The following is a 15788-nucleotide window of genomic DNA, read 5'->3' as shown; positions in this document are numbered from 1 at the left end:
CAAAGAAAAAAAAATACGTAAAATGATTTTTTCAAACAAAGTAAATAGAATAAAAATGTGCGAGAATTAGAACACCATATAAGAGTCAGTCATTGTAAAGCACTGGTACTCAGCTGAATCCGGTTAGACTGGAAGCCGACCCCAACATAGTTGGGATAATGATAAGAGCCAGTCATTACAAACAACTGAAATTCTCTCTTGAAAACTGACAGCTGTCAACTTGTCAAAATATTCGATACTCCTAACTGCCTCGTTGGTCTAGTGGTCGCAAGCGCGGCTGCTGTGCTCGAGGTCTCGGGTTCGATTCCCGAGTCGGGCCGAAATCGCTTTGTGGGTTTTCTTAAGCTTTCACAAAGCAGCCCCTAGTCTGGAAGTTGGTGATTGATTCACCCGTGCATCGGAGAGCACGTAAATGTCGGTCCTGCGCCTGATCTCTCTCCGGTCGTGTCGGATTGCCGTCCCATCGGGTTATGAGAGTGAAGGAATAGGGAGTGCGCCTGTGTCTGCGCAAATGCTTGTGCACTATAATATGTCCTGCGCAGCTGGCTGATCTCCTTAAATGAGAATAGCCGCCGTGGCCGAAATCGGCCGTGGACGCCATTATTATTACTCCTAACTTTAACTCTGTTTTACATATGATATTGTAAATTATGAAAATGAAAACTGACTCCTGTGGCTAAACCACTGAATGGATTAGGTTATTTTTTTTACAATTCGCCATAGAATGTCATAAAGCATATGTGATAGGATTTAATGTGATTGGGTATGACACACACGATATAGAATGTGTAATCCAAATTTTTCAAACACTTTTTAATGACCGTGGTCAGATTACATTATAGTACAACAGCAATGGAACTTAACACGTCGAAAGTACAAAACAGAAACAACTTAGACATAAATTAGTAAAGATAGCTATTGTGTATTTGTATTAAAATGTAATCATAATTTTTCCGGGATCATGTGCATTAACTCTGTTAGAAGCGACCACCAATGTTTGCGGTCAGCTACATACTTTTCTGCTGTGCTCAAGTACAACTGAAGGAAGGGGGTACGAAAATAGCGTTATTCTGGTGTTTATTTAGACAGAGCCAAACACAACCCACGCTAGCCGCCAACCCGACCCCGACGTTATGCCGTTCGGGGGGCGAAAAGGCGCGGGGCCAAACGGCCACGGCGCGTCTGTGAGTGAGGGACCGAGCGACCGCAGCGCGTCTGAGAGTGCGGGACCAAGCGGCCGCGGCGCGTCTGGGAGTGCGGGACCGAGCGACCGCAGCGCGACTGGGAGTGCGGGACCAAGCGGCCGCGGCGTGTCTGGGAGTGCGGGACCGAACGGGCGTGGCGCGTCTGAAGACGCGGGGCCGAACGGCCGTGGTGCTTCTGGGGGCGCGGTACCGAGCGTCCGCGTCGGGTCTGGGAGTTCGGGACCGAGCGGCCGCGGCACTTCTGGAGGCGCGGGACCGAGCGGCCGTGGCGCTTCTGGTGGCGTGGGTCCGAGTGGCCGCAGCGCGTCTGAGGGGGCGGGGCCGAGTGGCCGCGGCTCTTTTGGGGGCGCGGGGCCGAGCGGCCTCAGTGGCAGGAACAGCAGAAAAATTAAAGCGCCGGGGGTTGGTCCCAACGGCGAGATCATTCTCAATTCTGAACCCGCACGGGGTATTCATGGTGGCGGGTTCATCTACAAATCTAGCGGCTCGCGTGCTCCTAGACGACCTAGCTACTCGTACCCGGCCCATGTGAGTCTGTTGGCCTCCACGTAACTCCGTTCGTATGTCGCTTGTAGCACTTATGCAGCACTGGTCCCGAATATTAAACAACTGTTATGCCGCACGGATTTGTACTAAGTGTGCCACAAATAATTAATAGGTATCGTTTCTGTTTGTTGTAATCAGCTCAGCCTAAATGTGTCAAAAATTTAGTGTTGAAAACTTTTTTTCGTTGCAGCATGTTTTTTTCGTTCAGAATGATTTATGTTAGAACCAGTAGATTTATTCTTAATTCTTGCAATTCCAAAAATAAAAACACAAACATTTATATTCAGCAAATAAGCTCACGAGATTTACGGAAATTAATTTGTCGAAGATGTAATAGTCGGCTACCGCGTAAGGTAAACTAACCCAACGGAAGGTAAACTACGGTCGTGCCGTGCCTGGCTTTTACATGTGTGATAGCTGGCTCGGTGCCACCTCGTAGCCTTCTCCATACAGCGGGGGCGTACTGCAGAGCTCCTCGGAATACGCGACCCAACAATACTTCAGTTTTGTTGTGAAGAGTCTCATAATATGTAGCTCCATCAACAGCTTTATTATCAAATTAGTTATTTACGGCACGCTAATAATTGTCGACGTTCGCAGACCTAACAAACTTAAGTTCGACAGTAAGATACTGTGGTTTTTGTCATTTCTTGACGTGTTAGATATAGCGAGACCTGTGCGTGCTAGTTATTTGTTAGGTAGGCGAATAACAAAGAATGGCGAACAAGCATGCTCGTGGTTTGATATTTGTACCGGTATAAACGGTTCGCTTTGGGACAGTTTGGGAGTTCACATTAAGAATAGGGATGTGATCTGAACAATGAGCTGGCAAACAAAGGTTTCGAGGAAAGCCCGAGCGAATAGGCTTTTAATTGCTCAATCTCTTTTAAAACAGAAGGTTAGGGATCGAATTATATGGAAAGGTAATTTTGTCTTTTGAAAAAATCGAAGTTTAAGTTTATATTTTTTTTTTAATCTGGAAAGGTACTCCCGAAAGAGTAAAAGTATTCTATATAACAATGACATCCAACACAGGAACCTAACTGCAAAAAATTAATGTACAAACAAGCTAGTAAAAAAATCCTCGGTTTCCAAGCAGGACTTGTTTTGTTGAAATGAGACTTGTCCTACAGTCTAACTTTTGTAATTTATGAACATATTGATTAATTTATTTTGGAAATGTATTTAGAATAGAAATAGTTCTTTCATACATTATACGATGCTTAACGAACGCACCCAGGCATGTTCGTTAACAACTTGTAGCTGTAGTTTCCAGCCTGCACACTCAATCTTGAACTAAATTCAATTGACGTACGCAAGTCAGTTTCGTGTAGCTTTAAGTTTTGATAGATCGCACTTCCTGCTAGCTCATGAGTTTAAGGCCCAGACTCCACTAAATACGAGCGAATGCCGACGAACTTCTTAAACAATTAATAGAATTTCGATATTCAAACATCTTCTCTTTGCCCACTTGCCGATTATTCACTAAGCGTAAAAAAACAATTTGTCGTTTAATGACTTCTCTGCTCCGATATGGTTGTTTAAGCTGAAAGCTATCAAGGCAGTAGTCCCCGCGAACAGTGCAAATATTATTAGCATAAATAACTGTTAAGCATTTCGTTAATGTCGTTTATCAGACATTATTCCAAATGTTAATAGGCGCAAAAATGTTAGCAATTCGTTTTTATATAAATGATACGCATAGCTGTAGGTTTATGTGGTAAAATTAACCACATTAATATAATTAGTGATAGCATATAATTCGACAGTCATTAATTAGTTCGTCATGGAATTTTTGGTTCATAATATGTGTACATAAAGCATTATTTGAATTCATTATTATTACAAAGTATAAAATACCGATGTTACCTAAATAACAGTTTTGCTGAGCTGTAATCATAATAATGATAATGATGAACAATACAACAATGTGAAAGCGAATTTGTTTGGTTTTTACATTTCAAAGGCAGAACCTCGTTCGACAAAAAATACCTGATGTATATGTACATACATAGAAGGTTATGGAAAACCTTTGTATTCATGTGCGCGAAGATGTTCCCGGGTTGCTGGTAAATATTCGTGAAAAATGAATATTTAATTACATAACAAACAGGCCGCTCACTAATATGGAGTAATGAATAATACTCAGTTGTACAGTCATGTGAAGTTTTGTGTACCGATTAATTGAGCACGAGTTACGAATATATGTACTTACTTGACACTTTATTTTATACGGGATAACATTTTATTGATAGAAACAATCCTGAGATTAGCACCATCAAACAAACAAATAATCTACAGCTTTATAATGTATGTATAGATAAAGTCTTCTATCTTCCACCTATTTGCCCAACAAATCATTACAATCGGTTCAGCCGTTTCCTACCCAACTCCTGTTCTCATTGTAATATTTAGTAAGAAACTATTGTACTGTACGGGTATTGTTCTCACCTGTCTTTTGTTTACTGCATTCTTAGCTATCGGGGATATAGCTGTTCAGTGCGTTTACGAGCCAAATGTCACAAACAAAGGCCAGCGCCTTAAGGTCATAGCTTCACGACGCGAGCTCTAAAACTAATCTATCAAATCACTAAATATGGATTATAATTACATACCTCTCGCATGTGTGTCTCTATGAAAACTTCCGAACAGATTTTCATGCGATTCATAGAATGATTAATGAAGGCCTTGCAAAGTGAGGACTCTTTTGTTAAAGGAACTATAAATTTTATTTGTGAAAAGTTTATTGTTTTAGACGATTGTGTTAGCAAGCAATCAGACGGTAATCGTCAATCAAAATGAAAAATGTTAATCAAGCATTTTAAATTTGAGTATAGATGGAACTACTTCGCGCATCAGAATAACAGTAACATATAACTTCATCACTTTTCATCTCAAGCACAAAATAAGCATTATGTTTCATTTCACGAGTATATAAAAATAGCGCTGACAAAAGTTCCAGGAAATTGCTGGCTCCTCAATTCTGTCCTAGCAACGAATATTTATAACGCTTTAGCGATATAAAGTCGATGAAACATAATCTAAATGCCTTATTGGAAAAATGGTTTTGCGCCAAGGTTGCACACTAATTATTAATTAGTACACAATCTCCTGAATCAAAAGTAACCTTGACCTTATGCAATACAGAACCTTCCCATGAACTAAGCACAGTGAAAGCAGCTCCATAGAAAACTTAGTACACGGGTATCTTTTCGATTTCCAAATAAAAAGTTTTTTTTCTGGATAATTCGTGACGAAATTCAAGCTTTGTGTTGACACAGACCGAAAAGAACATGTAAAAAAATCTACCGTCATATTTCGAATTGGAAACGTGTTCTTTGGCGGTTGAAATATTTGATTGGATTGCATAACCATTATCGTATATATTTTTTGCTGCAATTGGCACAGTTACGTCATCTAGTGGTAGGAATATATAAAATATAAACTTATCTAATAATAATTTTCGTGGATAACATTAAAAGATAATTGCAAAAGATATTGGTGATTGACACAAAGCACCGCGCTCCACCGCGGTTGACGGTGAAGCTTGATATTCTAACTCCTATGAAATCTACTCAAACCTTGTACACGAACACCGCTGGGCTCTGTGGAATCCAGAATCCGGAATACGCGGAGTCGTATGTGAATCGTCATAGACCCTAAATCATAAAAAAGTTCATTTAAAATGCGAAAAAAAGACGAAAAAAATTAAAACACTTACGTACGCAAAACATTGCACAATAATTATTAAAATAAACATATTATACGGTTTGCATGTCTTTATTTTACTTATCTTTTTGAGTGAGATTAAATTGTTCGAGATTTATTGAATTCTTGCAGATAATTCCCAAGAATTGATATTGCTATCTTGGAAACCTTCCGCCAATACTATTATTATAAAATGACATAATTACAATACACCATTTCATTAAAGTTGTCTCAAAAGGGCTTCAGCGTGTTGGCTTCGGCCCCACGTTCGCCTTCCAAAAAGACTCTATAGTCCCGAGGTCTGGTAGAGACATACAAAATAATGTAATTTTATTATAAATATTTTGTACGCCATAGTATGGCAGGATATGTTGGAACCAGAAATTTGCACCATCTATTGTACCATATTCTGAAAAATAAATATTTTTGATTTTGATTTGATTTTGAGATATTTTACTTTACAAAAACTTAAGTGGGACAGTTCACTAGATTATAAATATACCTACTAATCATATGTATCTTTAATTTTGAAATGTAGGATTCCTTAAAATAAATCAAGGTGATCTTCATTATAGGGTTATTCAAAAGATAAAAAAAACAAGGAAGGAAATATGAAGGCATTAAATCAAATTTTTAGTCTGCTACGCCGTAGCTAGTGCTACGTCATCCGCTACGCATTGGTTGAGTGGCCAAAATAAAGTACCGACTTGATTTATGTAGTAATACTTATAATTGTATAGAACTTCTTAACCTTTTACTTGATTTTATAATGGACGTTCTACATTCCTTGTTCGTGTTGCAATCTGACAGACTCAATTACTGGCTACTTAAAATTTTATCAACCATTTAGTGGCTATACGAATATGCTCGAGGATCGTTTTAGAACCTTATTTCTAAAAGTTACGAGTAACTTATTATTTTATCTTTGTAATAAATACTAAATTATTTGATTCTCATAAATGAACCGAATATTGTTCGGTAAAGCCTTGAATGCACTGAATAAAATGATTGATTTATGCATCTATTTTAAAGACAAGAAAAATCGATCGTCGTTCTCTCTATGTATTTTTAATGAAACAATATGATGGTGTATGTCATTCTAAAGAAATGGTAAAATATCACATAATATGCATATGGATACAGGTACAAAGTGTCGTAGCAAGAGCACACACTTTAGTGTAAACAGTGGACAAACTTAGGGCAGTAGCAACGTCACACACCACACGGACATCAAATGATGTCCTTCATAGATGTACTAGAATACATGTCCAAACTGACATCAAAAGCCTAAAGACGTCCATTACGTCACGCGGTGCTTCAATCACTCGGCCTATTCCTCATTCATCACATGCAGGCTGATAACACGTCCAAGCCAGCACATTAATAGTATTTGCTTAGACAGTTATCCAATCTCCGTCAGTTTAGTGACGGCTAACTTCGATCACTATACTAGTTACTAATAGGTAACCAGAACTACGGAAATGTTCTATATTGTTTGTGAACTTGAATGCCGTTTGAACGTGAAACCATTAACGTCTCAATGTTGGCGCTACGTCCTGACTATCCCCCGTTAAAGTGTAATAACACTTTATTGGTTTTAAGTAGATGTGGTGCACACATACCCCATTTTACAGGAGTTTTATTGTCATGTGCCCAATTAAGAAATATAAATTTCGTATCATTTATAAATTTAAAAATGTGAATTATAATTCATGAATATGTCTCTATTATAAGAGGATCTACTCCCACACGAGTTTCGCTCTGTTCGGTCTGACATTAAGGTAACGTGCATTTCTGATGCCTCATGTACAACTTTGGTCGATAGGTAGCCCTCAACTACTTATTAATCACCACCCACACCTAAAGAGTTCCTTATGAAAGGGGTTTGTGCATGATCCTAGTATAAGTTTACTATCTATCAATGCAGGTTCGTTCATTAATGTGGAAACAATGAGCGTGTTGACTTAAACTCAGAACAAGTGCATTTCTATAAAATTATTTTTGACGGCAAGTAAATATCAGTGGCTAAATATAACTCACGCTTCAGCACGTCGGTGGAGCCGAGGGCTTATTTGGCAAAGGCACTCGATATTAAATAACTTTCGAAGGATCACCCTCGCATTAACCTTGAAGAAAGGGAAATGTTGAGAGGTTACGCGGACCAAAGTGTCACACAGCGCGGATTTTTCAATTATTTTACAGAAAGGGAGGGCTCTTTTTGTTTGAGGGCAAGGGCTATTTCGTCACTCCTTGATAAATGACACCACGACCTTTACAATTTTGAGCAACATTGTTTAATAGGCAACACGAATGTATCCAAATAGTGCTGTTGTTTTCTTGCTATGTTAACTATAATTCGTTATAATTCGTTTGTAAAAAAAAATATGGGTCCTTGTAGTTGGTGAAATTATTCCCCAAGGAATTTTACTTATTTTAACTTCATTTTTTTAAATATAAATCTAAGATCGTAATTAAACTTAATTACACTGTACCTTTGCACTGTAAGTTACCCTTGTATGTGCTTATTTAGATTTGTGCATGTCCTTTGCTATTTGTAGATAATATATAAGTTAATGTTTGTACTGAATGCTATATGTCTGCATTTACATTTACCAACATAAATTTTGAGTGAATGCGAATAGATGTTTTTTTTGTAAGCTTGCTCTGTATAATGAAACTGCTCGATTGTTTCAAAAGTTTATTTAGAGAAAGATGGGGAGCTGCAAACGATTATAACTACTGCAGACTATTTTGCTGTAATCCTATGAATGATAAAAAATGTAACGAAATGGAATGGGAAGTCCTTACAGAAAAATGGGGCGACCTCATTTTAAAGAGCCACTTTATTTAAGTGCAACTATATATCGTTCATTAATTTTTGAATAAAATAGGATAAACCTTAGATTTTCGGGAAGGTCATGTCTTAGTAAATGCTAACATCAATATGCCAAGTTTTTCAATAATATTAAGCTTGCACAGATGGATAGCTCATACCTTGGTTTCGTGGACTGGCAACGATTTTTCTGCTCGAGTAAGTTCTCCAATAAATAGCAACGCAATTGATATCGAAATATAATTTTGCGGTTTAATGTAAGTAATATTATTTCACGTAGACAGAAATAACACAGCGGCGAGTCGGCAACTGGGGGCAATAATATAATCGTTTGTAAATCTCTCGGACTCTGCTTCTGAGCTTTCTTTATTACTTATTACTGCAATAATAGTACTCTGTAGTATTACATGGATATTGCATTAAGCGTAGCATGAACAGTGACTGATGCTTTCAGTAATTCGACGTTAGCATTAGCGAGCCTGGCTTCCTCTTCCACCTGGCTACGTGACCCCGATACTGTTCAGCTACAGAAACTAATGACGCTACAAATTACACGTACGCTTCAACTTAGATACGAATAAAACTAAATTGTATGTAGTCGTACACTCAATGTATGTAGCACAAAAAACCTAATGATTCCTTCAATATCCTAATCTATTGTTTTTGTTTTGTAGAGTATTCCAAACCTGGTGGCAATACTAGCAGATTTCGAACTGAACGGGATACCAGAGCTGGAAGGGTTTACTCTCACTGAAATCCCTGACGAAGCTTTAGAATATCTTCGCTGGGCAGAAACTCCTTCGAATTTGGAAGAATTTATAGCATATAGAAGTAAGTACCGGTATAAGTAGACTTTTTTGCATCCCTGGTGTAAGTAGACATTTTTGTATCTAGTTCATTTATTTATTTACTAGCTTCCGCCCGCGACTTCGTCCGCGTGGAATAGTTACTTTGGGCTAACCCATTCATATACTTTGAGTTGTTATTTTAAAATTGCAATATTTCCTAAGACACTCATTTAAATCGAATGATGTAAAGGGCAATTTTGTTTTGAATGAATTACTTGTTATGGATAATGTATTTATTTGGATAAGGATTAATATCATATTTATAAAAACACCTTCGCAAATAATGCATTATTTTAGAACAAATTTGGTTAGCATAAAAAAGGTTATAGTGAGCTAACCTTAAAAGATAGACGTATGCTATCGCGGACTTTTTTTTAGAACTTTTAAAGGGAAACAATTCTGTCCTACATAATTTTTGCGAAACTTTAACCGTTTACGTGAAAGTATCACCCGATTTTGAAACATTCTTCATTGGTGCTTCGCTCCTTTTGGTCTTAGTGTGATAAAATATAATCTATAGCCTTCCTCGATAAATGAACTATCTAACACTGAAATAATTTTTCAAATCAAACCAGTAGTTCCTGAGATTAGCGCGTTCAAACAAACAAACTATTCAGCTTTATAATATTCATATACTTAGATCATTATCATTAACAACGTTCACTTTTCGAGCAAAAAACCCTATAAAAAAATTGGTATGTGTGACAGTCACTTATCAGAAAATTGCTTTAGTCATGCGTGAAAATGAATTAAAATGTAACTAAAATCAATCCGCTTAGATCCGGCGCAGTCAACAAAACAAAACAAGATTCTAGTATAAAAACGTAACGTGAGATGGATGAGTGACGGCCCCTGGCTGGAGGCCTTAAATTCTAGGCATCCACAGGGAAAAGTCCGGTTAAGCAGTACACGGCCTCCTAGGCTGAACTGCGAGATGCCATACCAAAAAAAAAAAAAAAAAAAAGGATGAGTGACGATGATTTAAGGAGTTCGTTTCATTAGTTCAATATATTAAAAATACATTAAATAGATTCATTCATTGGAAAAGCAATACTTGATAGCATGAAAAACCCACTTTAGGGTTGTAGTGGCTTGAACAAATTCCTCTCGAATGCGGTAGGATTTCACGAGGTGTGACACTACGAGTAGTGCCCACCATGCAGTTGAGGGGTTTATGTTCGCATTGATCACTATCTGGATCTGGCAACTACCTCTACAGCAACTGATTAATACCATTTGCGACTTACGAACTTATCTATTAAGTAGTCGCTAGATGCCATATAAGTATTATTCGTCGGACAAGACAAATTTTAAGTTTGGTACTTATTACAAAATAAAACCCGGTCTTATAGGAGATTTAGGTCAAATTGCACGCCAATTTATCACAATATAATTTTTGTTTTATTTTGAATCTTAACAAGTAGTATAATAAAAAGGTGTATGTATTGCAAACACGTTTAGCATTATATAGTAAAAAACTTTATACCAAGAATATATTCAAGAAATTAAATTTAAAAAATTAATATACCTGTCTGTCTGTATGTTAGTAAAAGAAGAACTCGCAAATATTCCCATCAGAACACACAACAATAATTCTTAAAAAAGTATCGATAGATCTTGTTGCGCGCGTGGAGTGGTCCGACCGCGATTAATGGGACGAAGTGAGCGCCTAACCCGCTAGCATTACCTATGCAATATGCAGTAGACTATTCTATCCGGTACTTTTAATGCTACAACCCGTTACTTTATAGGGCAGATTGAAATACACCAATAATTTTCTGAGATTTTCCTATGTAATCTAAGCAGTTAAAGAATTTCATTTTAACATTCTTGAAAATCACCTTTGTGTGTGAAACGGTGCATTACGAAATATTGTATATATGTTACAGCCAAAGTGATTAAATATATATTATACATAATCACTGGTCATTATATGTAATTCTCAAATTGATCTGACAATGTGATAAATTAATTACTTTATCTGGATATTATTTATAAAGTCAGAGGTCAAAGTTAGCCAAAGTAATAAATATGGTAGGTGTTACCAACTTGGTACTGACTAATTCTTAAAAAACGGCTCAAGTTATTGCCGACTTTTTTTATGATAAATCATCAAATGATTCCTCCCGCTGGGGTTTAGCAGCGTGAAGGAGTGTCAGACTGTTAGTGACTTAAACCCACTGGGGTTTGCTGAATCTTTTCGAGGAGCGCGTGGAACAACGCTTGACGGGCCCGTGTCTTCTAAGAGACGGAAGGACGATGAGCCACCCGCACAAACCGCCCACAGACCCACGCCTACGATGGCCGGGAGACGTCCCTTGACACCGGGCGCCCGTGGTGTCTTCCACGTCCTTGGCAGCAGCTGGGATGAGAGGTGTGAACTTCTCTAGCATCTGCATGAGATGACGGCATCCCATTACCTCTCACCCAGGACCATGGCTTGAAACAGGGCCGGGCACGAGAGGTCGCCGCTGCCTATTGCCTCGACGAGGACACGGCGGTGCCCTTCCCAAGCAGGGCACACCTGAACTGTGAGGTTCACCGTGTCCTCCGGGCCGTCTCAATAGTGGCCCGAGCCAACACCTCAAAGAGAGGACTTTTCGCTACTATTATGGCGTGCCCTGCTCTGGGCTAACCAGCCTTTTTCGAATTATATTAAAGTCAGCTACCAGACACTTTAGTTAGTTAACATGAAAAAATAATTGTTTTATTACATTATATAAAATAAAATATATATAAAATTGCTAGTTAATGTGATTAATTCTGTATCAATTATCACTTTATCCAAATTGAGTAAATATTATAAATAATAGCTAGATAATATATATAATATTTAGACTTATTACTTTGGCTGTAACATATACAGGGTTACTGGTAAGTAGACCGCATCCTTTCAGGAGGTGATAGTATAGGTCAATACGGACAAATTTGACCCTGGGATACACTGGGCAAAAGTTAACCCGTTTCAAGATAATCGAATTTCAAGATCAGTCGTCTAGGTACACGTATAACTTTTCATTATTAGTTAAAAGTCTCATTTTTGTGGATTTTTGTTTGTTTTTGGATAGAAGATGAATCATTTCATAATAACAAACCATAAAACTGTACAAATCTCAGAGGAAATTATAGCGAACAGAAATTACTTTTTTAGTAGATATTTTCTCAAAAATATTACTTTTCATTTTTTTGTGCAGAATACTTAAAAAACATCTACATTTATATGGCTATCCAAAAAGCCACAAAACACACAAAAATCCGCAAAAACGAGACTTTTAACTAGTAATAAAAATGTATACGTGTACCTAGACGACTTGTAAAGAAAAGATCTTAAAATTCGATTATCTTGAAACGGGTTAACTTTTGCCCAGTGTATCCCAGGGTCAAATTTGTCCGTATTGACCTATACTATCACCTCCTGAAAGGATGCGGTCTACTTACCAGTAACCCTGTATATGTAATCTGACGCCACGTTCCAATATATGTGAGATCAAATGAAAAATTGCTGCACTGATATTTTCCAATAGGTACTATAATATCGAAAAATACGAAATATCCTACTGAGGTGAAATACGAAGTTTTCCGTCATTTTATTAGTGTGCGAAGTAAAAAGTTATAAAATATTTGAGCTTCCACAAAAAACGAGTTGTTCCACGAAAAATGTCAATGTACCTTTTTGAAAATACTATAAGCTTTAAAATTATTTCATTCAAATTAACTTATTTTGCTTGTTATGTATTGAAGTATAGGTAGTTGTATTATTTTTAGAAAAATATTATTGAGTAGGTGCTCAAATTTTTTTGGCTTCTAGCGAAATATATTCGAAGTTTTTCAAAATGACGCACATAGTGGCGGAGCGCTGCATTAAACAATTGTCACTGTCCGGTATAGTCTTTGTTGTCAAAGTAGAGCTAAAATTAATAACACTGAGCGCTGTGACACGAGGAGTACCAACGACTCCAAGCCGAAGTTGTATAAATCGATTTTAGCTTGTATTGTTTGGAAACAATATCGATAATAGTTTGTCAGTGCAGAATCCTCTTGGATGCGCTCCGCCATATGTGTGCTGGACGCTATAGTCCCACTGGACGCGGCACAGCCGGCCCGGGGCCAGCTCGCAGCCTCAAGCGAGCGCAGTCCCGGTAGCCGCACAAACTATCTCATTCTTGTAAACAACTGCAATAGAAAGTTTAACAAGTTTTGATCTTTCACACGGTGGGACATCTTTTATCGCCTATCTTTGTTCCCTAGATTTCACAAAGACAATTTGGTTAAAGCTAAACAAAGAAAGAGAAAAGTTGACCACATGTCGATTACTGTAGAACTTTGTAACTGAGAAGAAGAAATTGAAGCTCAAATTAATAAATAATAATACGATCAACAAGATTTATAATAAAGATTTTATCCGTTTTTCTTATCAATCAGAAGGGTTTAATACTATCGATAAATGAGCCCGATGCGGCTAAACGGCGGTAGATATAGGACCAAGCATGCAATATTTTAGTGTCGACGGCTTGCGTGACTAGGGCAAATACCGATGTGATTTTTGTAATGAATCGTCCACTCTACTAGCTTAACTATTAGTTTTGTGTGTGATAAGAAAATTATCATAATAACACTAATGTTAGAAGATTACAAGGCACTTGTTAATTTTGTTGTGACCTACGCACTGAAATACTTTAATTACTTAGTCAATTTTTATTTTTTGATGATGTAGCTACGTACTCGTATTCCTCCCTTCCTACGAGAGTTTTACGATACAACTTTGTATGCGAAAAGCCTCAACAGTAACAGTTTATCATTGCACTAGAGGTACTTACCTAAGTTGCATGTAATAGGCGTACAACACGGAACAATGTTTCGAGCTGCACAAAATGAAGCAAATAGCTGTAATGTCTCGTTCCAGCTTTATTTGCGTGTAAGTTACCCAAGAAACAAGCTGCCATAAACCAACATGCTTCACTTATAAACTTATAAATTTAAAGAAATTTTAACTTTCAGAAAAAAGACTACCTCTATCTTAAGACAAAGTATAAAAACTTATATCATTTAGTAAATCGATATAAATTTTCCATTAAAATCAACTTATGTTTCATGACTATTTATTGGTAGATTTATTATATTACCTACTCAACCGTTAATCTGTACAACAATAAGTTTTCAACATTAAAGTAAGATGCTTTCTGGTCGAGGCCAAATGCAGATAGTGTTGTTATAGAAGAACCTATAAATAAGCTTTATAAAATATTATGGCAAATTAGTAGAGGCTTTACATGAAGAAATCATAATAAACATGCTGAACAAAAAAAAATGACGAATGATTTATTATAATATACATTTATCATCTTTTGTGAATCTATATGTTATGGACCATGTGATTAATTCGGGCATTATTAATAATGCCCGAGCATTATGAATAATGTCTAGCTTTATCGGGCCAAGTGATTAATAACTATCTTAACTTCATTATTTATCACATTGCACGGGCATTATTATATTGCTACATGACAGTTGGGCAATTTGATAATAAAGCAAAAAATTGAAGTTAGTGACGAAAACGTATCCCACGTAACAGTTGCCCGGGTAACTGGGTTGAGGAGGTCAGATAGGGCAGTCGCTCCTTGTAAAGGACTGGTACTCAGCTACATCCGGTTAGACTGGAAGCCGACCCCAACATAGTTTGGGAAAAAGGCTCGGAGGATGATGTGACGAAAACGTATCGCTGCAAAACCGACTCCACGTAGTCTTGTCTGTCCTACCCCTAGAGTGCAATTCAAAACCGCGTAAGTGTGGAGGGGCGAGGCGGCCTGCGAGCTGAGGCGCAGGTAGTTTTAACGCTCGCCGACGCGGCTGAGGCTGGCCGGCTGAGCCGGCCAGCAAGCCGAAGCTGCGGCGGTGAGCGTGAAAACCATCTGCGACGATAAGCTCGCATGGGACCGCCGGAGCCCCGCAGCACCGGAGCCGTGACAGAAGCCATGCTTGCTGCATGTTGCTTGCTTACATTTTAAACGTACTGAGTTAAAAAATTAGAAGCTAAATAAATAAATTTTATGATGTCATTTAATAGTATTTTAGAAGTTTACTGTTAGAACGCATGCTACAAATTTAGATGCTAAAAAATAACCATCATGCGGAGTTGTATTTAGAGCGGTTTACTTAGAAGATAACGAGTGGCTGAGATAGTATTATTTAGATGCTCGTTAATTGTGGCTGACATAGTAATTTAGAAGGCAACATACATTATTCGGGGCGAATAATTATATTAAAAAGGAGCCTGTTTAATAAGCACCCTTTAAATATGACTTTCCTTAACTTTTAAATGCAAAAACTAGTGGATTTTTAAGGCAGAAGTCCTTCATAATTAATCCAAATCATGAGGCTGATTATTTAAGTGGTTTAATATTTAGTTTATTTTAAATTAAATGGCAATAACAATAAAAAATTGAATATAAATATGTTATTACTTTGCTTGTATTACTTTGCCCAAAAGGTCACGGGCAATATGTATAGTGCCCGGTCAATTTGATTATTTGAATAATTATTATCAAATTGCGCTCTCATATTGGGCATTTTTCATAATGACCGGGCATTATGTATACTGCTCAATTTATCACTTGGTCCATAACATATACAATGATTATGTACTTGATA

General features: G+C 37.5%; 1 protein-coding gene across 7 annotated transcripts in view; it reads left to right on the top strand.

The window, feature by feature from the left end:
- Positions 1-15788, top strand: part of LOC124644924 — a 72167-nt gene that overhangs the window by 24708 nt on the left and 31671 nt on the right. For all 7 annotated transcript variants that reach the window (XM_047184608.1, XM_047184606.1, XM_047184607.1 and 4 more), the window contains exon 5: positions 8967-9123. In XM_047184608.1, coding sequence (XP_047040564.1) covers positions 8967-9123 — 157 coding nt within the window. The remainder of the gene's footprint in view (positions 1-8966; positions 9124-15788) is intronic.

The sequence above is a fragment of the Helicoverpa zea genome, chromosome 31 (genome assembly GCF_022581195.2).
Source record: "Helicoverpa zea isolate HzStark_Cry1AcR chromosome 31, ilHelZeax1.1, whole genome shotgun sequence".
In the NCBI taxonomy this organism is placed as follows: domain Eukaryota; kingdom Metazoa; phylum Arthropoda; class Insecta; order Lepidoptera; family Noctuidae; genus Helicoverpa; species Helicoverpa zea.
Note: the sequence above shows the minus strand (reverse complement) of the source record. Positions and strands in the feature narration are given on the sequence as shown.